At 44.9% G+C, this 24,668-nt stretch overlaps 1 protein-coding gene and 1 long non-coding RNA gene across 3 annotated transcripts in view; both read right to left on the minus strand.

The window, feature by feature from the left end:
- CEP89 (centrosomal protein 89) overlaps positions 1 to 24,668 on the minus strand; it is a 74,794-nt gene that overhangs the window by 43,556 nt on the left and 6,570 nt on the right. For both annotated transcript variants that reach the window (XM_005596124.4, XM_001489993.5), the window contains exons 3-5: positions 22,783 to 22,941; positions 19,937 to 20,120; positions 11,392 to 11,494 (exon numbers count right to left, since the gene is read on the minus strand). In XM_005596124.4, the coding sequence (XP_005596181.1) occupies positions 11,392 to 11,494; positions 19,937 to 20,120; positions 22,783 to 22,941 (446 nt within the window). The remainder of the gene's footprint in view (positions 1 to 11,391; positions 11,495 to 19,936; positions 20,121 to 22,782; positions 22,942 to 24,668) is intronic.
- Positions 15,021 to 16,463, minus strand: LOC138915876 (uncharacterized). The gene is made up of 2 exons (XR_011422282.1): positions 15,649 to 16,463; positions 15,021 to 15,370 (listed from the first exon to the last, which is right to left on the minus strand). It is a non-coding gene; the product is annotated as an uncharacterized lncRNA (long non-coding RNA).

Here is a 24,668-nt window from a genome sequence, read left to right on the forward strand (position 1 = left end):
GCAAGTTGGTCCCGAGCAAGGCAGGGAGCCTGACTCCACTGCTCACCCCTCTCCACCCTGTGGATTCCTGAGCCCCTCAGGCGCTCGCAGGATTGCAGAACCAAGGCCAGCCTGCTCTTGACTCTGAACCCTCCCAGCTCTCCCCCACCCACACGCTCCCTCCATGCGTTCCACCTGCCACTCCCCAGAAGCGCTAGGGCTGACTCCCCTCTGCCCACCCCGCCTGGAAGGAGCATCCGACCTGGTCAGGAAAGTAGCTGTTCCTTGAAGCAAAATGCCTCAGTGAGACAGATGAAAACAAACTTTGCCCCGTTATTCCTTTCCAATTTGCGAACCCACACGTGCAATTGGGGGGTTCCATAAAGAGGGTGAGCCTCTGCCCCATCCGCCCGCAGCCCTTGTGGGAGTGAAAAGCTGAAAATCTGGGCTGCTTTTAACTTTCCACAATTAAGGTGCAGAGCAGAAATAACTGGCTGAAAATAAACCAGAAAGAAACGCGCAAAAAACAGCAAAAAAAAAAACCCTACAGAAGTCACAAAAACAGAAAAAAATTCTTAAAGATACGAACAAGATTGTAAATCTACTTCTTGGTTCATTACAATTACCAACACTTGAACAACTAATCAGTGAAGAGCTTATTTTTGATCAAGAAGTCATCTCGAGTCACTATTTTTAACCAGACTGCTCTGATCGAGCGTCCTGGGCCAGCCTGGACAAGGTGCTGATGAAATCCCAGCCGCCCTTCCGTGTCCAGCCTGACAGGCCTCTCTGCCGCCTTCTCCAACGGGCAGACAGCGCTGACCGCTAGCTCTCCAGGCCTTCCAGCCGCCTCCACCGCCGCCTCAGCACCCAGGCTGGCTCACCCCCTGCGCTCCTGCCCCGCCGCTGAGCGCGAGCGGAAGGGCCTACGCTCGTCATCTCTGGCGCACAGTAGGTGCTGAATATGCTTCCGAGGAGCAAATGTTTAAACTGACGCAAAAAGAAAGGGTTTGTATTTTCAGCAGCTCTTTCACGATCGTCCTGACTTGGAAGCTTACAGTGCTACATGGGACCCGCTGCCTTCACGTTTAGTGGGATCTCCTAGGTCTCCCGCAAATTCCTCACAACACAAAGCTGGGCGGGCAGGGGACTAAATGGAGAAGAACGGCAAGGTGCCCACAGCTGCAGAACGTGGGGGATGGGTGCCTGCGAGCTCATTTTACTATTCTCTCTACTTTTGTACGTTTCCAAATTATCCTAATAAAAAGTTTTTAAGGTGGCGGCGTAGGCGGACTCTGAACTCACCTGCCCCCATGGACACAACAAATTTACAACTGCTCTGGGAACAACTACCCCTGAGAGAGAACTGGAAACTGGATAAAAAGAACCCTCACAACAAGGGACAGCGCAAACTGAGGCAGAGGAGGCAGAAATTCCTTTCTGGAGAAAAAAACTACACTCTGGCTGCACTGCTTCTCGGCCGGGAGCCATCCTGAGGTGTGACACTTCTCCTGGAGGAGGGGGACCTCGGTGGGAGAGCTGAGCCACAATAAGCAGCTTCTGAATTCAGCACAACTGACAGGAGTACATAATGCCTGGCTTTGCTAGCTGATAAACCAACGGGGCATACACCCGGAAAAGCTGCCGAACCTAAGAGAAAGAAAAGCCTGCTCTCGGGGAGCCGTGATGGCCTAGTGGCTGAAGTTCCATACGCTCTGCTTGGGCAGCCTGGCTTTGCTTCCCAGGCATGGACCCACACCACTCATCTGTCAGTGGCCATGCTGTGGCAGCACCTCACATAAAAAAGGAGGCAGACTGGCAACAGATGCTAGTGCAGGGCGAATCTTCCTCAGCAAAAAAATGCCTGCTCTTAAAGGGCCCATGTGCAAATTCGCCCATTCTGAAAATTCACACAAAATCACCAGAAAGAAAGATGCATAGGCCTTCAGTGAAAGAGACTCACTCAATAGGCTCTGGGCACATGTCAGAGAGGCAGGAGGTAGCTGGGACCACCTCCCCAGGGACTGAGACACTGGTGGCAGCCATTATTGTGACCTACTTCAGCCATGTGACACAGGCGCTGGCAGATGTCATTGGATTTCTTCCCCTGGCCTGTTAGTGCACAGGTTTTCCTACCCACTAGAGCATCCATTTAATCCAGTTCAGCCAGGGCAGGCAGCCTGCCCTAAGGACTGGCCCTGCCCTCCAGCAAGCCCATGGGGAACTTGTGGGCCCAGACAGGCAGGGTGTGTGGGGCCTCTGCAGTGGGGCAAGTGGATCTGCCTCAATGGAGCAGAGCATGTGTGAAGGATGGGCCTGCATGGGCAGGGTTGTGGGACCTCTGAAGCAGGGCGAGTGGGTCTGCCTTGGTGGCGTGGGAGATGCACATGGGGCAGCATTGCTTTGGGAGGGGGTGAGGGGCAGGCCCACAGGCGGTGGGCTTGTCAGCTGCAGCAGACTTGCCACTGGTCTTCTCAGACAGCCACATGGGGGATCAGCCCCACCTTCCAACACCTGAAACAACTGAGTGCCACCATGCCTGGGGCCAGCCCACCCAGCTGCACTACTGAGGGAGCCAACAGCAGCCTTGTGAGCTTGAGCCTACCAACCAGCCACACTGGGGCTTCCTCACTTAACAACAAAACAGCAGCAGGTGTGTGCTAGTACACCTTGTAGCCAGCTGTGCTGGGGCTCCCCCCGCCCAATAAAGTAACGTGATTATAGCAGCTGCTTGCAGCTGAGCCTTACAACATGCTGGCCTGGGGGCCAGCCTAGCCTACCTGTGCGCCTGCAGCAAGAGCAACCCCGCCACAACAGAAGGACACACGTAACGCACTCGGGGTCACTCCTGGAACATTTGGAACTGGTAACAAGAGGGAAGCACACTGCCAGGCCTCATAAGGCATCTCTTACATAAGGCCACCTCTCCAAGATCAGGAGACATAGCTGACCTACCTGATACACAGATACAAACACACAGAAAGAGGCAAAATGAGGAGATAAAGGAATATGTTCCAAATAAGGCAACAGGACAAATCCTCAGAAAAAGAACTAAACAGAACAGCGATAAACAATCTACCTGATAAAGAGGACAAACTAACAGTCATACAGATGCTCACGGATCTTGGGAGAAGAACGGATGAACTCAGTGAGAACTTCAACAAAGAAGTGGAAAATATAAAAAAGGACCAATCAGAACTGAAGAATACAATAACTGAAATGAAAAATTCACTAGGGGGATTCAAAAGCAGAGCAGATGACACAGAAGAACGGATCAGCAAGCTGGATGAAAGACTAGAGGAAATCACCCAACTGAACAGAAAGGACAAAAAAGAATTCAAAAGAATGAGAACAGTCTAAGGGACTTCAGAGATAACATTAAGCTCACTAACATCCATATTATAGGTGACCCTGAAGGAGAAGAGAGAGACAAAGGGGCAGGAAACCTCTTAGAAGAAATAACAGCTGAAAACTTTCCTAACCTAAGGAAGGAAACAGACATCCCGGTACAGGAAGCACAGAGAGCACCAAACAAGATGAACCCAAAGAAGCCCACACCAAGACACATTATAATTAAAATGTCAAGAATTAAAAAAAAAGAGAGAATCCTAAAAGCCACAAGAGAAAGGCAACAAGATACATACAAAGAAAACCCCATAACACTATCAGCAGACTTTTCAGCTGAAATCCTACAGGCTAGAAGGGAGTGGCACAATATATTTAAAGTGCTGAAAGGAAAAAACCTACAGCCAAGAATACTCTACCCTGCAAGGATATCATTCAGATTGGAAGGAGAGATAAAGAGCTTCCCAGACAAGCAAAAACGAAAGGAGTTTATCACCAAGAAACCAGTTTTACAAGAAATGCTGAAGGGACTTATTTAAGTGGGAAAGAGAAGACTCCAAATGGGAATAAGAAAATTGTCAAAGAAAATAAAATCACTGGTAAAGGCAAATATACAGTAAAGGCAGCAGGTTGACCACCTATGAAATTAATATGAAGGTCAAAGGACAAAAGTACTAAAAGTATCTATTTCCATGATAAGATGCTAAAGGATATACACACACACAAAAGAGGTTAAATATGATGTAAAAAACATAAAATGTGAGGGGAAAGGAGTAAGAGGTCAAACTCAAGAGACCACCAACTTAATATAGAGCTACATACATAGGTTACTGTGTATGAACCTCATGGTAATATAAACCAGAAGCCTATAATAAATACACAAGAAAATTAAGAGAAAGGAACCCAAACATAATACTAAAGAAAGCCATCAAATCACAAAGGAAGGGAGCAAGAGAAGCAGAAAGGAACAGAGAAGAACTACTAAAACACACAGAAAAAAAGTAACAAAATGGCAGTAAGCACATTCTTATCAATAGCTACTTTAAATGTCAATGGACTATATGTCAATCAAAAGACACAGGGTGGCTGACTGGATTAAAAAACAAGATCCACATATATGCTACATAGCAGAGATACTCTTCAGACCTAACGATACATACAAACTGAAAGTGAAGGGATGGAAAAAGATACTCCATATAAATGGCAATGAAAAGAAAGCTAGGGTAGCAATATTCATATCAGACAAAATAGACTTTAAAAGAAAAACCATAACAAGAGACAAAGAAGGGCACTACATAAAGATAAAGCGAACGATCCAACAAGAGGATATAAGATTTGTTAATATCTATGCACCCAACATGGGAGCACCTAAGTATATAAAGCAATCATTAACAGACATAAAAGGAGAAATAGTAACAAAATGACAGTAGGGGACTTTAGCACTCCCTTTACATCAATGGATAGATCATCCAAACAGAATCAATACGGAAACATTGGCCTCAAATGACACATTAGCCCAGACGGACTTAGTAGATATATACAGTATCTTCCATCCAAAAACCACAGAATACACGTTCTTCTTGAATGCACATGGAACGTTCTCCAGGATAGATCACAAATTAGGCTGCAAAACAAGTCTAAATAAATTTAAGAAGATTGAAACAATACCAAACATCTTTTCTGACCAGAACAGTATGAAAGTAGAAATCAACTACAAGAAGGAAACTGAAAAAGCCAAAAATCTGTGGAGAATAAACAAGATGCTACTGAACAACTATTGGGTCAATGAAGAAATCAAAGGAGAAATCAAAAAATACCTGGAGACAAATGAAAATGAAAAAATGACATGCCAAAATCTATGGGATACAGCAAAAGCAATACTAAGAGGGAAGTTTATAGCAATACAGGCCTACCTTAAGAAACAAGAGGGCGCCGGCCAGGTAGTGCAGCAGTTAAGTGTGCACGTTGCACTCTGGCAGCCCGGGGTTCACCGGTTCAGATCCTGGGTGCTGACATGGCACTGCTCAGCAGGCCATGCTGTGGTAGGCATCCCACATATAAAGTGGAGGAAGATGGGCATGGATGTGAGCTCAGGGCCAGTTTTCCTCAGCAAAAAGAGGAGGATTGGCAGCAGTTAGTTCAGGGCTAATCTTCCTCAAAAATAAATAAATAGATAAAATCTCTTAAAAAAAAAAAAGAAACAAGAAAAATCTCAGATAATGAATCTAACAGTGCACCTAAAGGAGGTGTAAAAAGAACAAAGCCCCAAATTCAGTAGAAGGAAGGAAATAATAAAAATCAGAGCGGAAATAAATGAAAGAGACTAAAAAAAAAGAGAAAAAAATCAATGAAACTAAGAGCTGGTTCTTTGAAAAGATAAACAAAACTGAGAAACCTTTAGTTAGACTCACCAAGAAAAAAACAGAGAAAACTCAAATAAAATCAGAAATGAAAGAGGAGAAATTACAACGGTCACCTCAGAAATACTAAGGATTATAAGAGAATACTATTTCTGAAAAGCTATATGCCAACAAATCAGATAATCAGAAGAAATGGATAAATTCTTAGAATCATACAACCTCCCAAAACCGAATCAAGAAGAAATAGAGAATTTGAATAGACCAATCACCAGTAAGGAGATTAAAACTGCAATAAAAAACCTCCCCCAAAATAAAATCCCAGGACCAGATGGCTTCCCCAGTGAATCCTACCAAACATTCAAAGAATATTTAATACCTATCCTTCTCAAACTTTTCCAAAAAACTGAAGAAGAGGGGAAGCTTCTTAGCTTATTCTACAAGGCCAATATTACCCTGATATCAAAACCAGACAAAGACAACACAAAAAAAGGAAATTACAGGCCAATATCACTGATGAACATCAATGCAAAAGTCCTCAACATAATACTAGCAAATTGAACACAACAGTACGTTAAAAAGATCACACACTATGATCAAGTGGGATTTATTCCAGGGATGCAGGGATGGTTCAGCATCTGCAAATCAATCAATGTGATACACCACACTTACAAGATGAAGACTAAAAATCACATGATCCTCTCAATAGATGCAGAGAAAGCATTCAACAAGATAAAACATCCGTTTATGATAAAAACTCTGCATAAAATGGGTACAGAAGGAAAGCACCTCAACATAATAAAGGCCATATATGACAAACCCACAGCTAATATCATACTCAACAGTGAAAAACTGAAAGCTCTCCCTTTAAGAACAGGAACCAGACAAGGTTCACCACTCTTATTTAACATAGTATTGGAAATCCTAGCCAAAGCAATTAGGCAAGAAAAAGAAATAAAAGGGGTCCAAATTGGAAAGAAAGAAGTAAAATTGTCACTATTTGCAGATAAGATGATTTTATATATAGAAAGCTCTCAAGAATCCAACAAAAAACTATTAAAAATAATAAATACAGTAAAGTTGAAGGATACATAATCAAATACAAAAATCAGTTGCATTTCTATACAATAACAATGAACTAGCAGAAGGAGAAATTAAGAATACAATCCTACTTACAATCACAACAAAAAGAATAAAATACCTAAGAACAAATTTAACCAAAGAGATGAAAGACATGTACGCTGAAAACTATAAAACACTGTTGAAAGAAACTGAAGACAACACAAAGAAATGGAAAGATATTCTGTGCTTGTGGATTGGAAAAACTAACATTGTTAAAATGTCCACACTTCCTAAACCAATCTGCAGATTCAATGCAATCTCTATGAAAGTCCCAATGACATTTTTCACAGAAACAGAACACAGAATCCTAAAAGTTATTTGGAACAACAAAAGACCCCAAATAGCCAAAACTATCCTAAGAAAAAGAACAAAGCTGGAGGTATCACACTCCCTGGCTTCAAATTATACTACAAAGCTACAGTAACCAAAACAGCATGGTATTGGCACAAACACACAGACACATACAGATAAATGGAACAGAATCAAGAGCTCAGAAATAAACCCACACATCTATCTACAGCTAATCTTCAAGGAAGGAGCCAAGAACATACAATGGAGAAAGGAACGTCTCTTCAGTAAATGGTGCTGGGAAAACTGGACAGCCACACGCAAAAGAATGAAAGTAGACCATTATCTTATACCATACACAAAATTAACTAAAAATGGATTAAAGACTTGAAGGTAAGACCTAAAACCATAAAACTTCTAGAAGAAAACAAAGGCAGTACACTCTTCAACATCGGTCTTAGCAGCATCTTTTCAAATACCATGTCTCACCAGGAAAGGGACACAAAAGAAAAAATAAACAAATGGAACTACATTAAACTAAAAAGCTACTCTATAGCAAAGGAAACTATCGATAAAACGAAAAGAGAACCTAACAATTGGGAGAAGATATTTGCAAACCAAATATCTGATAGGGGGTTAATATCTAAAATATATAAAGAACTCATACATCTCAACAACAACAACAAAACAACCCAAATAAAAGATGGGCAAAAATATCTGAACAGGCACTTTTCCAGAGAAGATGTACAGATGGCCAACAGGCACGTGGAGGAAAATATGTTCAACATCACTAATTATTAGGGAAATGCAAATCAAAACCACAATCAGATATCACCTCACACCCATCAGAATGGCTTTAATTAACAAGGGAAGAAACAACAAGTGTTGGAGAAGATGTGGAGAGAAGGGAACCCTCATACACTGCTGGTGGGAGTACAAACTGGTGCAGCCACTATGGAAAACAGTATGGAGATTCCTCAGAAAATTAAGAATAGAACTACCATATGATCCAGCTATTCCATTGCTGGGTATTTATCCAAAGAACATGAAAACAATGCGTAAAGATACACGCACCCCTGTGTTCATTGCAGCATTATTCACAATAGCCAAGACTTGGAAGCAACCTAGATGCCCATCGAGGGATGAATGGATGAAGAAGATGTGGTATATATATATAATAGAATACTGCTCAGCCATAAAAAGATGAAATCTTGCCATTTGCAACAAGATGGATGGACCTTGAGGGTATTATGCTAAGCGAAATAAGTCAGACGGAGAAAGCCAAATACCATATGATCTCACTCATAAATAGAAGAGAAAAACAGCAACAACAAACAGGCACACAGAGACAGAGATTGGATTGGTGGTTACCAAAGGGGAAGGGGCAGGGAGGAGGGCGAAAAAGGTGACTAAGCGCCTGTGTGTGGTGACGGACGGCAATAAGTCTCTGGGTGGTGAACATGATGTAGTCCACACAGAAACTGAAATATAATGATGTGTACCCGAAATTTACATAATGTTATAAACCAATGTTACCTCAATAAAAAACAAATGAATAGAAAAAGTTTTCAAAGGGCACTTCACCTATTTTCCTGAAGAAAATAATGATCTCGATTTTATCTTAGTCATCAACTTTCCAGAAAAAGAACATGATGATTAAACTCAGAATTTCTATCACACCAAGTTCACTCTGACATTCAATGGATACACAGTCACTTGGCTCTCCGCATGTATTTTATTTCCTGTTTTCTCACTTATCATTTCCCAAAAAGATTTCCAGAGTCCTCACCCTCCTCATTTCTACAATCCACACAGGCGGGTGGTCTAAACTACTAAAATAAGAACACAGGTCTCCCCTAGCAGACACACTACTGCTTTCAAGATGCCATGCTAGGAACTATCCCAATCTTTATAGAAAGAAAATTCACACTACATGAACACATTCTCCTGTCAAAAATTCTACTAATACAGATAAATCAAAACTGCCCCATGACCACAACCCTCTGAACTACTCCCCTCCCAAGAGGTAACCACGGTTATATTGCTTTCAGATCTATCTGAACATACAAAAACTTAAACATACACACAACCCCACGTCCCATGCCCTTTCACATGTCCATATATAACAGATGTTAGATGGTGGGGAGGGAGAAAAGCATGTACAAAGGGCCAGGGGCAGGATGGAACATCAAGCAGTTGAGGACATAAAAGAACACCAGAGTGGCTGAGCAGGTGCAGGCCCGGCAGGTCTTGCGGACTGTGGGAAACCACTGAAGCGATCTAAGTAAAAAGCGTGTGAGGTGCATGGGGCAGGCGGGGACACTACCAGATTAGTGTTTTGAAAAGACTGCTCTGGCTGCTACCATGTTGCCAAAACACAGTGGGCACTCCATATGTGTACAGGTATCTTCTGGCTGAATGAATGAGTGAACAGAATCAGAGAGCAGGCAGCTGGTTACAGGAAGTCGTGAGCTGGGAGAAGAAACCGGGGCATAACAGTATAAATGGCACTGGAAACAGGCGGCAGGTGTGACTGCTTAGGAGAGTAGGGAGAAGGGCCTAGACTGGGCCTTGGGGAACCCCAACATTTCATGGGCAGGTAGAGGAAGATGACCTGCAAAGGTGAAGGGGCCCCAGAGGAGGGAGGAACCGGGGAGAGCAAGATGTCAGAGGCCAGGGGAGAGGTGATGGTAAGACAGCAGGAGCAACCCCCGTGTGGAGCGCCCCCGGCAGTCAGACAGGCTGAGCCAGCACACCACCCGTTGCAAGCAGGCACCGGTTGCAGGACAGCGCAGGCAGAGCCCGCCTGGACTGGGTGGAGGAGACACTGGCAGGCAAGAGGAGGGAGAGGGCGTGCAGAGATCTCTGTTTTGACAAATTTAGCTGCAGAAGGGAGAGAGCACGCCGTGGGAGGGCACGATCAGCCCTCTCCTGGGGCTGGCAGCACGTCCCCACGGGCGGCTGCTCCCGGTGGTCAGCTGGAGGGGGCATTTTCCCCTGAGTTCCGCTAGCACAACACTCCACTGACTTCTCCACCGGCCCGTGGGCCCCGCTGCACCCTCCCCATCCATCGGCTGCCTCTCACCCAGGGTGAGCCGCCAAACGCGTTTCTCTCTACCCTCAGTAGGCAACCCTGTTATACTTCATAATTCTCTACAGTCAACTCCCCCTGTTCCAATCGCCATGCGCTTGCTGTCTCCTGACTGCATTCTGACTGACACGACGTATCAGGGCACAGGCCACACAGACATTAGAAAACGGGCGAAGGGAGCTATTCAGGATGCATCATAAGATTCAAAAAGGAAGGTAACAAAATAATGTGTATTTTATATACACACAAATTCTAAATTGTTAAAATTAATTATCTATGGGAGTACAAGTATGTGTATTTAACTTTATATATTTCTGCATTTCAGGTTTTTTTTTTTTTTTACAGTGAGAAAGTATTAGTTCTATAATTAAAAGAGAGACACTTTTCACATGAATCAAATAGTCGCACAGATGTCCCCACAAGGACAGAAGAGGCCATCTGACCAGTTGGTGTCTTCCAGCCCAGACATGAGCAGGCAGCATTCTGTTTCCATCAGTCACCCTGTGAACTGGTTTAGAGAGTCTCCTGGAGCCCAGCCAACTCTGAGGGTCCTGATGAAGCAGCTGTCGGTGCCCACTGGGTGCCAGGCTCTCTTTCTCTATTCTCAAACATCAGCCACCTCTTAGGAAACGGGAAACTGTTCCCTACCTTAGCTATAACATGCTGATTCCTCTCACCGTGCCAAACAAAACAAGCAAAGAGAGCTGGAGATGCACAGTTACAGAGCTGGACCATAAACACGTGCATGCACTCAGTCATCTGACAAAGCTTCAGTGACGGTGCACGGCGGGCCAGGCCCTGCTCCCCACACTGGAGACAGCGCGGGGAACAAGACAGACACCTCCCCGGTTCATTCCGTGGAAACCACTGTGTGCCGGCCCCGTCCAGCCCCAGGCACCGGGGAACAGCAGGGGGTGGGGGTAGGGTGTCTACAGCCCCGAAGCCTAGCCATCGTCCTGCTCCCCACGTGTGCTCTCACGGCTGATGACTGACAGAACGGACTCCACAGTGACTACCTCAAACTTTACAGACAACCAACCACCCAGGCAATTGACTGTGGAATAGCTTACCTCCAGTGAAAACAAAACTCAGGAATATTCCTACTTATAATCACAGAACCAGAGTATGGAGACGCAATGGCTATATGTTCCCCCAAAATGCCCAATATTTATCGCCACAAAATGCTCTTATACTAAAATTTTTTTTTACCTTTTTCTTGTGTATGCTGAGGTGTAAGAGGTGAGCCTGGAAACCCATCTTGCTCAGAAATATTTTCCTCATCTTCACTGTTCACCCCATGTGACAACGGAACCTTTTCACAAAAGACAAAGGAAGAAATGTGATAAATGCTATCTGTATCAAATTTCCTCCTAACACACTAAAATGTCTATTCCATACCTTCTCCAATGCCACCTCCCTCTCCAAGACACAAAAGGACCACACCCGACAGGGCTGGATGAAACCTCGGGTCCCTCTGCCTGGTGATAGAGGCAATGCCACCCAAATTATGCATAGACCATCAAGAACTTCACATCCCACCCATGTGACATGGGGGGCTTTCCCTCCTCATGCCTGCCAGGGACCGACACAGGAAAAGGGGCTGCCTCCAGCCTGCTCTGCATAGCGCCCAGTACTCCCTACCCTGGTACTGATGCTGTGTTATTCATCTCTGCGTGGGACGAGAGCTGCCGCCCACCCCGTGAGAACCCTCATCCAGGCAGCTATCGGATGGAGGGCCGTTGTGTTCGCCGGCTGTGTGAATCCACTGAAAATGTCGTTTCCTGATGGAACGGAGCCCTCCCTTCCACTGTCTGTGAGCGTCTCCTATGTAGGCATCATGAATGGTGGCAGGGCTGCAGAGCTGTCCCTTACAGACCTGTGGCCCAGGAAACAGACCGTCCCCTGAGGAGCAGGAGACAGGCCCACTGGCAGGGCTCTGGGAGGCTAGGACAGAGGCTGGCCAAGGGGAAGAGCGTGAAGCAGGTCTCTTACGAAAAGCTACGCCTGGCACTCCCTGGGCTGGCTTCCCTCCTGCTATCCGGATTCCTCAGTAACATCTTGCTCATGTGATTAGCTAGGCTTGGCCGTGCGGTGCTGCAGGCAATGCAAGAGCCATCCCCAAGGCTGGCAGGGAGGCGGCAGCAGTGACCGGCAAGATGCTCACGGGAAGGGGCCTTTCAGAGCCAAGAGCTAACTAAGGCTGTGGAACCCACCAGGCTCTGGGTACAGGGCTCCAAGGGGACCCAGCTCAGACGTGGGAGACATTCTACTCATCATTTGAAAAGGAAAAAAGAAATGACTTAGTTTTCATCTCCTAGGAACCAAGTGCCTTGTTCTCCCTACTCTTAAGCCATTAAAATACTATTATGAAGGAAATGTGAAAATGCAAGGAGGACTCAGACATCATTATAAAGATGCCCCATTATGAAAAATCGTTTGAGGGGGATGGCCCCGTGGCTGACTAAGTTCCCATGTTCCACTTCAGCGGCCTGGGGTTCTCTGGTTCAGATCCTCGGCGCGGACCTACACACCGCTCATCAAGCCATGCTGTGGTGTCATCCCACACAGAAGAACCAGAATGACTCACAACTAGGATATACAGCTATGTACTGGGGCTTTGGGGAAGGTAAAAAAGAGGAAGATTGGCAACAGATGTTCGCTCAGGGCCAATCTTCCTTGCCAAAAAGAAGCATACCGAAAAAAATTGGTAGTAACTATGTCTGCTAAGGCTGTTCATACACATGCCCTATGATTTTACATACACCACTCCCCAGATATACCCACTAGAAATATATACATAAATCTATGGATACACCTATGTATATATACACACAGATATAGACACATACATACACAAATGTTCACAGCAGCACCATCCCTAAGAGCCCCAAACCAGAAACAACCCGATATCAACCATCAGTGAAGTGAATAAATAATTGGATGGTATAGTTGTACAACAGGATATTACACAGCAATGAGAACGAAGTAACTACTGCTGTGCACACCGAAGACTCCGGAAAACTCCAAAGAACACGTCTTGTGTGATTAAACTCACAGAGTTTGCAGAATAGACAAACCTGATCCAAGGTTATCTTCTAAGACCTCATCTGGAGTCAGGGCAGCGGTTAACTCTGGGCGAAGCAGTGACCTCACCTCACTCACAGAGGGGGACCTCTGGGTCCTAGCAATGATCTTGTCCTTTTTGTAAGTCTAGGTGGTGGCTACTTTGTAAAAATCCCCTGAGCTGTACATTTATGGTTTGTGTACCTTTTGTGCATATTTAATACAGTGATGAATAAGCCTAAAGAATTTGTGACAATATTCTAAAAACACTTTAATTTAAAACAAACACTTTTTAAACTGCCCAATACTTCTGATTGTGAAAATCACCTCGGTAACTAAGACAAAACTTGTCTGGGTCTTGAAGGCAGGGCAGGAAGCGGCAGGCCAGCCCGCCCCACACTGACATGGGGGCCGGGGGCATCACCTGTCCTAGGCGCCTTCACCTCGTCCTGGGTCACACATTACTCCGATTTTGAAGAATAAAACAGGGGCCAGCCTGGTGGCGCAGTGGTTAAGTTTGCACATTCCACTTCTGGGGCCTGGGGTTCACCGGTTTGGATCCCTGATGTGGACATGGCACGGCTTGGCAAGCCATGCTGTGGTAGACATCCCACAGATAAAGTAGAAGAAGATGGGCACGGATGTTAGCTCAGGGCCAGTCTTCCTCAGCAAAAAGAGGAGGATTGGCAGCAGTTAGCTCAGGGTTAATCTTCCTCAAAAAAAAAAGAACAAAACATACAGGCCAGAATGTCTAGAGTAGTTATTAGAAAACAAAACAGTACAATTTGCAAATTAGTAGAGGAAAAGAAATAGAACTGAAAAAAAATCATCAATCCAAAAGAGGGGAAGAGAAAGAAAAGGGTAACAGGGCATATAGGAAAAATAAAGTAAGACGGCAAATTTAAATTCAGATAGATCCTCATACACATGAAATATAAAGGACAATTGGCCCAGGAAAAAGACAAAGGTGAAGTGTGTCACAGTCAGCTAACAAACACCGCAGGCTGCACGGAACTGTACACTTCGGGGGATGAACAGTGTGGTATTATTAGTAAGCTTGTTTTAAAAACCATACGCTGTTTATAAGACTCATCTAAACAAAGGATATAGAAATTTAATTTAAATTAATGGAAAACATTAGACCATGCAAATACCACACAAAAGAAAGATGGAGAATGTCTGACAACAGAGACATTAAGGCAAAACTCACTTTCAGAGATCAAGAGGCCCACACAGGACGGTCAACTTGCCAGGAGCATCTACAGGCACACCTCCTTTCATCGCACTTCACTTCATTGCACTTCTCAGACACTGCTTTTTTTTTCTCTCTTTTGAGGAAGATTAGCCCTGAGCTAACATCTGCTGCCAATCCTCCTCTTTTTGATGAGGAAGACTGGCCCTGAGCTAACATCTGTGCCCATCTTCCTCTACTTTATATGTGGGACGCCTACCACAGCATGGCGTGCCAAGCAGTGCCATGTCCACACTCAGGATCTGAACCGGCAAACCCCGGGCCACAGAAGAACGTGCAAACTTAACCACTGCGCCACTAGGTTGGACCCCTGGTTTTTTTACAAGACCCTCCACCAGCAAAAAGATTACCACCCGCTGAAGGCTCAGATGACGGTTAGCAGTTTTTAGCAATGAAGTATTCTTTTACTAAAGTATGTACATTGTTTTTTAGGCGTAATGCTATTGGACACTTAATAGACTAGAGTACAGTGTAAATATAACTTTCATATGCACTGGGAAACCAAAAGATTCCTGTGATTCACTTTACTGCAAAATTTGCTTTATTGCAGTGGTCTGGAACCGAACCCACAATATCTCAGAAGCAATTTAAAATTTGTATACACCTAAAAACGTAGTCAGATCCAAAAGAATGATGTGTTCCATGATTTCATGCACATAAAATTCAAAAACACGCAAAACGAATCTGTGATGCCAGAAGTCTTCTATGACTTGGAGATGAAAACAAGATGAAGACGAAATAGCAAGGGAGCCCCAGCATCCGCGTCCTCGCGACTGTGACAGTGAGGAGGGTGGGATCCAGCGGTGATTAACTCTAATGACGCACAGGGTCCAGCCCAGAACCTTTCCAGATGCTCTCCTTGTATCAGTGACACTAAATCAAGAACCCCACCCAAAACAAATTATACAGTCGCTACAGGTGGAGCAAGAAGGGGCCGGCTGGTTCCCTCTCGGGGTAAAGTCCAGACGAGAGCGTGGTAAGAATGTGCAGTGAGCCAAAGACTAACTCTGGAAGGGGCCGTTTTGATTTGGAAGGTAGAGGACTCGCTCAGGGCTGAGCTGGGACCTTTGTGGGTCAGCAGCCTACCGGACCACCCGTCTCCGCACACTAGGGTCAATAAACTAAGCGTTCGAGAATCCATGCTTCCTCACCTGCCGCGTGGAGACCCAGCACTGGGAGGTGGCAGAGCTCGCTCTCTCTTGGTGACTTCTGAAACCAGCTGGAGTGACAGCTTGGTGCCTTCCTTGCTATCCTGGCCTTCTACTGCAATCAGCAGGGGTCAACGTCACACAGGGGCGCTCGCGTTGGCAGAGCAATCAATAATCTACATGCACACAAACTCACAGTGGATATTTCTACGTGCGCATGGATGTTTCTCTGTAAATGCGACAGCAGGACTGCAGGAGTCAGCCTCCTCATAGCCAGTGCCCCCTTTCCACAGAGCTATGAGAAGCCTGACTTTGTTGGTGCAGATGGGCTCAGCTGGCAGGTATGAATGATGGGAATGCTCTTGCCCTCAGCCCCTACGGGGCAAAGGATGGGCCTGTGACCAACGAGCCTCCTGCTGGCAGGCTTCCAGGAGGAAATGTTCTCCCTAATAAACATAGAGCAGCGTGGCAAGAGGGACCCTGCCCCGCTTCTTCCTTTTTGCTTTGGGACCAGGACCTGCTGCCCCGACTCGTGACCACGAAGAGGAGGCAGAGGGAGCTGAGGCACCAGCCTTTGACGGGCAGCTGAAACAATTTTAGAATCTCCTACCTCTCGACTACGGTATGTAAGAGAGTGAAATGTCTATTATTTGAGCCTTATGTTTGTTTATTCCATTATTTGCAGCCAAAAAAAGCTACAGACAAACTGACGAGAGAGGCTTCTCCTGGAGAGAGCAGGACTGGAGCACGACGGCAGGCTTTCTGTTCTACATGCACTGTCAAAAGTTTTTATGAGAAATGTGTATTCGTGTTATTACCTGTGTAACAAAAAGAAACCTTAAAGAAATTAAAAATTAAAAACTGTGGCGAGAGAAAGGGGACATTCCTAATCCTTAACAGCAGCAGCAAAAGAATTCCCACTATTCCTTGGCCTCCGGAAGCTTCTAGAAAGAACTGGTTTACCCTTCCTTGAACGTTCCCAGTTTGTGTCTCCATCCAAGTCTACGCAGACACTCAAATTTCGGCTTGTTGGCAGTTGGTTGGATGAATAAATGAACAAATAGATGAATATATGGTATTTTATGACAAGATGCTCTCCAGATCCACAAACACAACAGCAAGAATGCACGACGGAAGAGCTTCAAAAACATCCTATTAGTGATTTCTGTTTGAAATGTAACAAGGCATTTAGACTAAACTCTCCTCCCTTAAAACCTACTGAAATCAATCAAAAGAATGGGAGGGGAAAAAAAAAAAAGAAAAAGAAAGCTTAGCCAATGGCCACAATTCCAAACTACAAACAGGAAAAAACAGCTACTAAATCTATGGAATTTGGAGCAGAGGGAGAACGCCAAGAGCTGCCAAACCCCCTAAGCCCTCAGGCAGGCAGATGCTCCCCAAATCCCAGAGTATCACAGTTACGAAGTCCACGGGGATCCCGACAGGTGCAAGGACAGCAAGGGTGTGACGGGCCTAGACGTACAGTCGTCCCATGGAGGAGACAGTAAAAGGAGACGCTCGTGGAGAGCCCGCCTTTATCGTCCAGAATGCAGCCTCTATAGTCACAAAAAAAACTACAGACTGATGTAAAGAACCCAAAGAAGAGAGACATGAGATCACGAAAGTGATAAGGCAACAAAGACGTGCACAGTAAATTGGCAGAATACAAAAAACAAAAGGGAAAACAAAACCGACAGGGAGGTGAGAGCTGCACTAGAAGCAAGAGAACACAGTGACAGCGTGCTGAGAGATGAGGAGGGCACACAGGAAATCACACGAAGTGACGCTGGAAAGAAAGAGAGGGACAAGTGATTCCAGAAAATATAACAGACACAGACACAAATAAAGGAGATCCAAGAAAAGCATCACTAGTGGTCCCAAAGGAAAACAGAACCAACAGACGGTAAAATTAGTCAAAGATCAGAGAAAATAGGGGAGGAAATAATCCCTGAAGATACAAAAGGGAGATGAAAATCTATGTCTGCAGAATTAAATTATAAACTAAATTTCACGAAAAAAAGGACAGAAATAATAAGCACCACGATTAATTCTGGCGACATTACTGAAGTTCAAAGGATAAAGAATGAACCTACAAAGAGTGTCAGGCGGAGTGACCTCAAAGGGGAGAAGAAAGCAGGCTGTTAACTCCTCCTCACCCCTTCACTGTCACTGTCGGCAGTCCTCTCGGAAGAGGTGAGGGCCCCGTCATATGGCCTCCCGCCATCCTGTACCCTTCCTTTGTAACATTTATCATAACTGTAATTGATTATCAATCGTGTGACTCTGGACTCTGTCTTAATCACACTGATTCTCCAACACCCAGCACAATGCCTGGTGCTCATTAGATGATCAATAAATTGACGTTGAATTATTCACCTACCCAAAGACAGTCTCCTCCCTAATACAGCCCTTTACAGGATGGAGAAACTGAGGCACAGAGAGGTTATCTGACTTACTGAGGTCATACATCTGGGAGGTAGAGAAGCTGGGACTTGAACTCAGGTCTCTGAATGCCCTTGGCACTGCTGTCCACTGGGCTCTAGCATCACCTGCACTGACCACCAATTCACACACCCCATCTCCCCTCAGCCTTACTCTCAGGTAGTGCCAACAAGAAAACTGCTGAAAACAAGCCTTGACTCCCATTTGTTAGGCCATTTCTGAGCTTCACAGGAAGGAACTTCACAGGAAGATGTTTGCCCAAACTGCCCTGAAACACAGAGAGGCACGAGGCACAGACTAGACTCAAATTGCCTGATTTGGCTTGTAGCCATAGGCAATGACTGCTTCACAGCTGGTGCCATCTAGCGATGAAAGAGCAGGTTTACATGCTCCACACACCCATTTTTGCAAAGATATATATTTTAATCACATAATAAATTTAAGAATACTTGGCCATTTGGTGTGTGTACCTGTGTGTGCAGGATCACACGAGATGGGGCTGAACTGTTCGCCAAAGCACTTGTTCCCTTCACCTTGCCGCGCGCAGCGTGTGCACAAGTCTCCACGTCTATGTACGTTCCACCTGACAGGAAAGCCCTTCCCTAAACACCCCAGGAACCAGAGGTGGTGTTTTAGTCACCCACTGAGAGGTCTCATCATAACCTGTGCCCATTTCAAAACAAAACTTTATGTCTAAGAAATATTCTTGATAGGCACGAGAACTGAAAATACAAATTTTAATTATAAACAGGGAAAATTGGTCGCCCTGGTCTGAACCCTGCCTCTGCCACCGGGTGTTTGGTTGGGTGACCTTGGACAAATCATTTATCCTGTTTCTCCATCGACTTACCCCCAAGGGCGTGAAGTACCTGAGATGCTACACATACCAGCTAGCACGCAGTAAATGCGCCGGAAAGGTCCTGCGTCTTCCTCCCCCTCCTGTCTACCCCCTCCTCCACAATAAACCAATCGTAAGGCTGTGGGTCCAGCTTGAGGGCCCTTTCATTCACGCCACCTGCAGCTGGCCGACACCATGCACAGGTTATGATGAGACCTCTCAGTGGGTGACTAAAACACCACCTCTGGTTCCTGGGGTGTTTAGGGAAGGGCTTTCCTGTCAGGTGGAACGTACATAGACGTGGAGACTCGTGCACACGCTGCGGGCGGCAAGGTGAAGGGAACAAGTGCTTTGGCGAACAGTTCAGCCCCATCTCGTGTGATCCTGCACACACAGGTACACACACCAAATGTGCAACGAACAACCTAAACGTTCAGCTGTAGGGGAGAGAAAATCAATTAACATGGACCCATCTCAAAACTGCACTGCCGAGTGAAAAAGCCAAGAGGGCGGTGCCTGGTTCAGTCTGGTGACCTTTGTACAATTAAAAAAAACTGGTACTGTACTTGTTTACTGACACATTTATAGTAAAGGAACAAAAACACAGACTTCTAGAGCGCATTCCAAATCCAGCTACCATGGAGAGACAGATGAGACGCTCCTCTGGTGAGGCACGAATTTGAAGAAAGGCTGCAACACGCACATTGACGCTGGAAAGGGGATAGGAAAAGCAGCTTTTGGGGTCAAAGCAAAGAGCAGGACTGCTGGCATCAGACGGAAATTGAGATTGAGAACGTGAAGATGTTTCCCTTTGTCTTTGAAAGATAAAGGAGAGAATTTTAAATTTTAGCCAAAAGAGATAGAAAATGAGACTACACACGTTGATAAAGCCCCCAAACAAAAGCCGCTAGAGGCAGAAGCGCATAGAGAGAATTGATACTAATGCGCTCTATGCAGTTTACTGCACGTTAACGTCCAGGTGCAGGAGAAATTCTGGAAGGGGACAAACACCTGATTTCTGTGCGGCACGGCGTACACGGCACCGCCGGGGCCTCCCTCTTTGCAAACACTGCCATCCTCCGACTCCTTGTAGCTGGATGACAGGTGCGTGTCGGCATCCTCTTCCTCCCCGTAGCCCAGCATTTCAAAGGACGGCACAGAAGCTCTTCTTCCCTTCTCGCTCTGCCAGTTTGGTCTGTAGCAGAACATTAAAGAGGAAAAAAAAAAATAAACAACAAGACACTTAACGCTTCACAGTGCCGTATATCCATCATTCAATGCCCTGCCTCAAGCTCCCAGCATAGACGTATCGTGACTGAATCACAAGATGCGTGGAAGCTAAAGAATCAAAGCATCCGCTCGCCCGTCTCTTTACACTCTCTCAGCATTCTGTCTATTTTTTTCCCTGGGGTTTTTATAGTTATCATCACTGTGTACATATGCAATTTGCCCTTTTATTAACAAGTTTTCAAAGGCAACACCAAGTAGACACACCGGTTTCATCAGCCACGCCTCTTAGGTTATTTTCCCCCAGTTATAAGCAACTTTAAATATCCCTTCACTGATATAAATAACTCTGTAATGAACATCTACGTGCAGACCACCCTTCTGTACCTGGACTAGGTACAGAATGACCAACCAGAGGGTAGACTGCTGAGTCAAACCGTGCCAACATGTGCTGGGTCTACCTGCAAACAGCACCAAATCATTTCACAAGTCATTTCCCCAGCCTGCCACTACACTGGCAATGATTTTCTAAAACTTCCCAAAAGAACTTAAATCTCGTGGTAAATCTGCATTTCTTACTGAGACGGAATATTTTTTCATATATTTGTGTACGAGTCATAATTCCTCTACGGTAACTTGTCCTTTGTCCATTGATCTACTTTGCTTCTAGTATGTGCATTCCAATCTGAAATTAACTTTTTTATCTACTAAAATTAAAACCCTGACGTTGTATTTACTATAAACATTCTTCCTATTCTATTAATTTTATTTTGGTTATGTAAATTTTTTTCACATACAGATGATTAAAAAAATTTTGGGGGGGTGGCCGGCCCTGTGGCCGAGTGGTTAAGCTTGTGCGCTCCGCTTAGGCAGCCCAGGGTTTTGCCGGTTTGGATCCTGGGCACAGACGTGGCACCACTCATCAGGCCATGTTGAAGTAGCCTCCCACGTGACACAACTAGAAGGACCCACAACTAAAAGTATACAACTAGCTACTGGGGGGGGGCGTGGATTTGGGGAGGAAACATAGCAAAAAAGAAAAGATCGGCAAGTTGTTAGCTCAGGTGCCAATCTTTAAAAAAAAAAAGAGATTTTTTTCCTACCCTCTAAATTCTTAGGTTAGAAGTAAATAGTCATCATCTCCCTCTGAGAGGTCTGATAAGACTAGACATAAGATGTCACGATCTTATGTGTATAGACATTAACCCTTTCATTCAATAGGAATTTATTTTGGTATATGAATTAGGGAAGGCTCCAAGCTGATTTTTTCCCTAATATTGCTCATCAATATCCTGATGAATCCTTTCCTTCCCCTTTGCTTGTGGGGCTGCCCTTATTAAAGGTCCAGTATGCCTGCAAACACTAGGTCCCCTCAGGGCATGCGCGGTGCCTCTCCAGGCCTGAGCCAGCCCAGACTATCTTAAAGACTTCAACTCTATGTTTCAAACACGATGGGGCTAACGCAGCCTTCCTCCTCAGTCATATTCTTCCTTCCCCGTTTTTCTCTGATGGTCCTACCTGCTTATTCGTGCCAATCAATGTTAGAATCATTTCTTCATCTTTAGCGCTTATTCAGCCAAAGTATAAATTCTTATCAGAAGAAAAATAGGCTATGTTCAAACATCTCAAAATGAAGTCAAGATTTAAATGTAAAAAGCAAAAATATAAACCCATCCTAGAAGGAAATACCTGGGCATTTATATAATGCTGTAGTAGGGACAGTCTTTCTAAATTTGACAATAATGACAGAAACTGGAAAAAGATTGGTAGATTTTACTACACAAAAAATACAGAGTATTTGCTATGTTGGAAAAAAACCCTGAATAAACATGACAGTTAAAAGGCACATCCGGTCCTGTACGCTCCCCACCCCATGAGCCCTTAAAGCCCAGAGGAGACACCAAACCTCAGAACAGGATGACAAAGATCACCGGCCTGGCCCCGCCCACTCCTCCAGCCCCAGCCCCACTGCACTCCCCACCTCACTCGGGGGGCCCCCAGACATGAACATCTTTCTTCAGCTGCTCACATGTGTCACGCTCCCTCTTCTGTCTAGGAAGCTCAGCCCAGCCCCACACTGACCATCCCCAACCCCCGAGCTGTTCCCAGTCAATTCCAGTCCCTCCCTCAGCTCTCCCCTCAACACTTTCTTCATCAGGAGGAAACCTTCCTGACCCTCAGCCCAAGGTCAGCTCTAACCCAGCTCAAGCAACAGAGGAAACGACATTAAGGAAGAACAGAGATATAGCGCAGGTATGCTACAGGAAAGTAAATGAAGGTAAAACCAGTCTGAATGTTCAGGGCGGAGATGCACGAGAAGTGGTCAGAGACGACTCTCACATCTAGGTTCCGGCACAGAGAACCCTACTAAGGGCTAAAAACAACACTGAGTTCGCTGGCTCTGAGCTGCCAGGAAAATGACTAGTGCTTTTACAAACCCTAATTTAACAAGATCCATTCTATAGGAAAGTGATACAATTCAAGAGCAGTTCATGTCCAGGACAGTGTTCTCTGACACTAGTGAAGAAAACCTGAGGACTGAGCTCTAGTCATGTCACATGCACATGCACACACGTGAGCCGCTCCTCCTCTGCCCTGAGAAGCTGTGGAGCCAGCGATACGGTCCTTACTGGAGCTGATGCTCTGAGGTGGTGGCATAGGGCTCGATGAAATCGTCCTTTTCTACGTAGGTGGTGTCACTCTCGGACCGGGATCTACGGCGAGGCTGAGGAATGGCAATGGTCCGGCCAGTCAATGTAGTTGCTAGGATGGCTGCAGCCAGAGCAGATCTACAGACAAAAAGATCCCAGTGAGCCGGCGAGCTGAAGGTTGAACAGCAGGACACATGACTTCATCAAGGGTTACCCTCTCTTCTACAGCATTAAATGTGTACTGACTATGTGCCCGTAGTCTGTTACGTGCCATCAGACACCTCATTTCATTCTCATATCCACTGCATGAATAGATATTATTGTCATCTCCATTTTTCATAGGAATTAAATGACTTGTCCAGGATTTCCCAGCAAATAGGAGATGTAACCAGGTCTCTAATCCAGGCAATCTATATTCAAGTAGTTTTCCTATCAAAATGAAAGATTACAATGAAAAAAAGAGGAGATATAAAAAGATATAAAAGATTTTAAAACACCTTTTAAAATCTTGCAAATTATTCAAAACTATAATATGGGGAAGACAAAGTAACAGATTTACCCTCTTGCCTGAAAAAGAGAAACAAAACAACAGACTTACAACTGTCCTAGCTTACTGCCTGAGAGAATTTCCAGGCCACAGTGCAGGGAGGAGGGACTGAGGGGAAGCCAGGCAGACTCCCTGAGTTGTGGAGATGGAGCTGAGAGTCTGGGAGAATCAAGGCAGACAGAAAGTACAGGACAGAGCACCAGAAAGGAGAGAGCTGAACAGAGAGAACTCCGGAAATCCACAGAAGGCCACCCTGAGTGTTCAGTAAAATGCTGCTCAGTACACAAGGGTGAGGCAAGTACCCCAGGCCAGGGGAAGACCCATCCACAAGGGTTAGAGGAACAGTGCCAGGGCTTACACATGGCTGGGGACAGTGCCTGATCCCACCTGACAGACAGGAAGAAATTATAATTCATGGGACATTGGGTACAGTACCCAGAAAGGTCTTGCTTCAGTGGTAGGGAATAATTACCCCAAATTGAGCACTACTCTAGAACTAACAAATCATAAAAGCAACACTCAAAAGATCAAACTGGTTCCAAGTCGCTTAACTGCATCCCAGAACAAAAATCAAGAAGACTTACAGGAATACAAAAATACCCAGCACTCAACAAGGTAAAACTCACAATGTCTATTATGCTGTCAAAGATAACCAGGCACACAAGGAAACAGAAAAACCTGACCCATAAGGAAGAAAGAAACCAATCAAAACCCACTCAGAACTGAACACACCTTAGAATTAGCGAGAAAAACACTAAGATGGTTATTATAGCTGTATTCTATATCTTCGAAAAGCTAAGTAGAGACATGGAAGATTACAAAAAAGACTTGAACTTCAGGAGATGAAAATTACACTGGAGGGCATGAACAGCAGATCACACGCTGCAGAAGAAAGGATTAGTAAAAGTGAAGGCAAAGCAACAGAAAGTAACCCAAATGAAACACAGAGAGGAAAAACATTATTTGAAAAAAAAAGAGCAGAGTGAGATATGAGATTGAAAAAAGTGCCATTGTTTTGTGTTTGAAGCCACTAAGGTTTGCTGTAACTTGTTACACAGGAATAGATAACTAATACAATAGCCTTTCACCAAACAGTGCTGGGACAATTGGACATCTATATGCAAAAGAGTGAACTTGAATCTGCACCTCTCACACCGTATACAAAAATTAACTCAAATGGATCATAGACCTAAATGTAAAGCCTAAAACAATAAAACTTCTAGAAGAAAATATAGAAGATCTGTGTGACCTTAGGTTAGGCAAAGATTTCTTAGATATGATACTGAAATCATGATCTGTAAAAGAAAAAATTGATAAG

This window comes from Equus caballus, chromosome 10, assembly GCF_041296265.1.
Source record: "Equus caballus isolate H_3958 breed thoroughbred chromosome 10, TB-T2T, whole genome shotgun sequence".
Classification (NCBI taxonomy): Eukaryota; Metazoa; Chordata; class Mammalia; order Perissodactyla; family Equidae; genus Equus; species Equus caballus.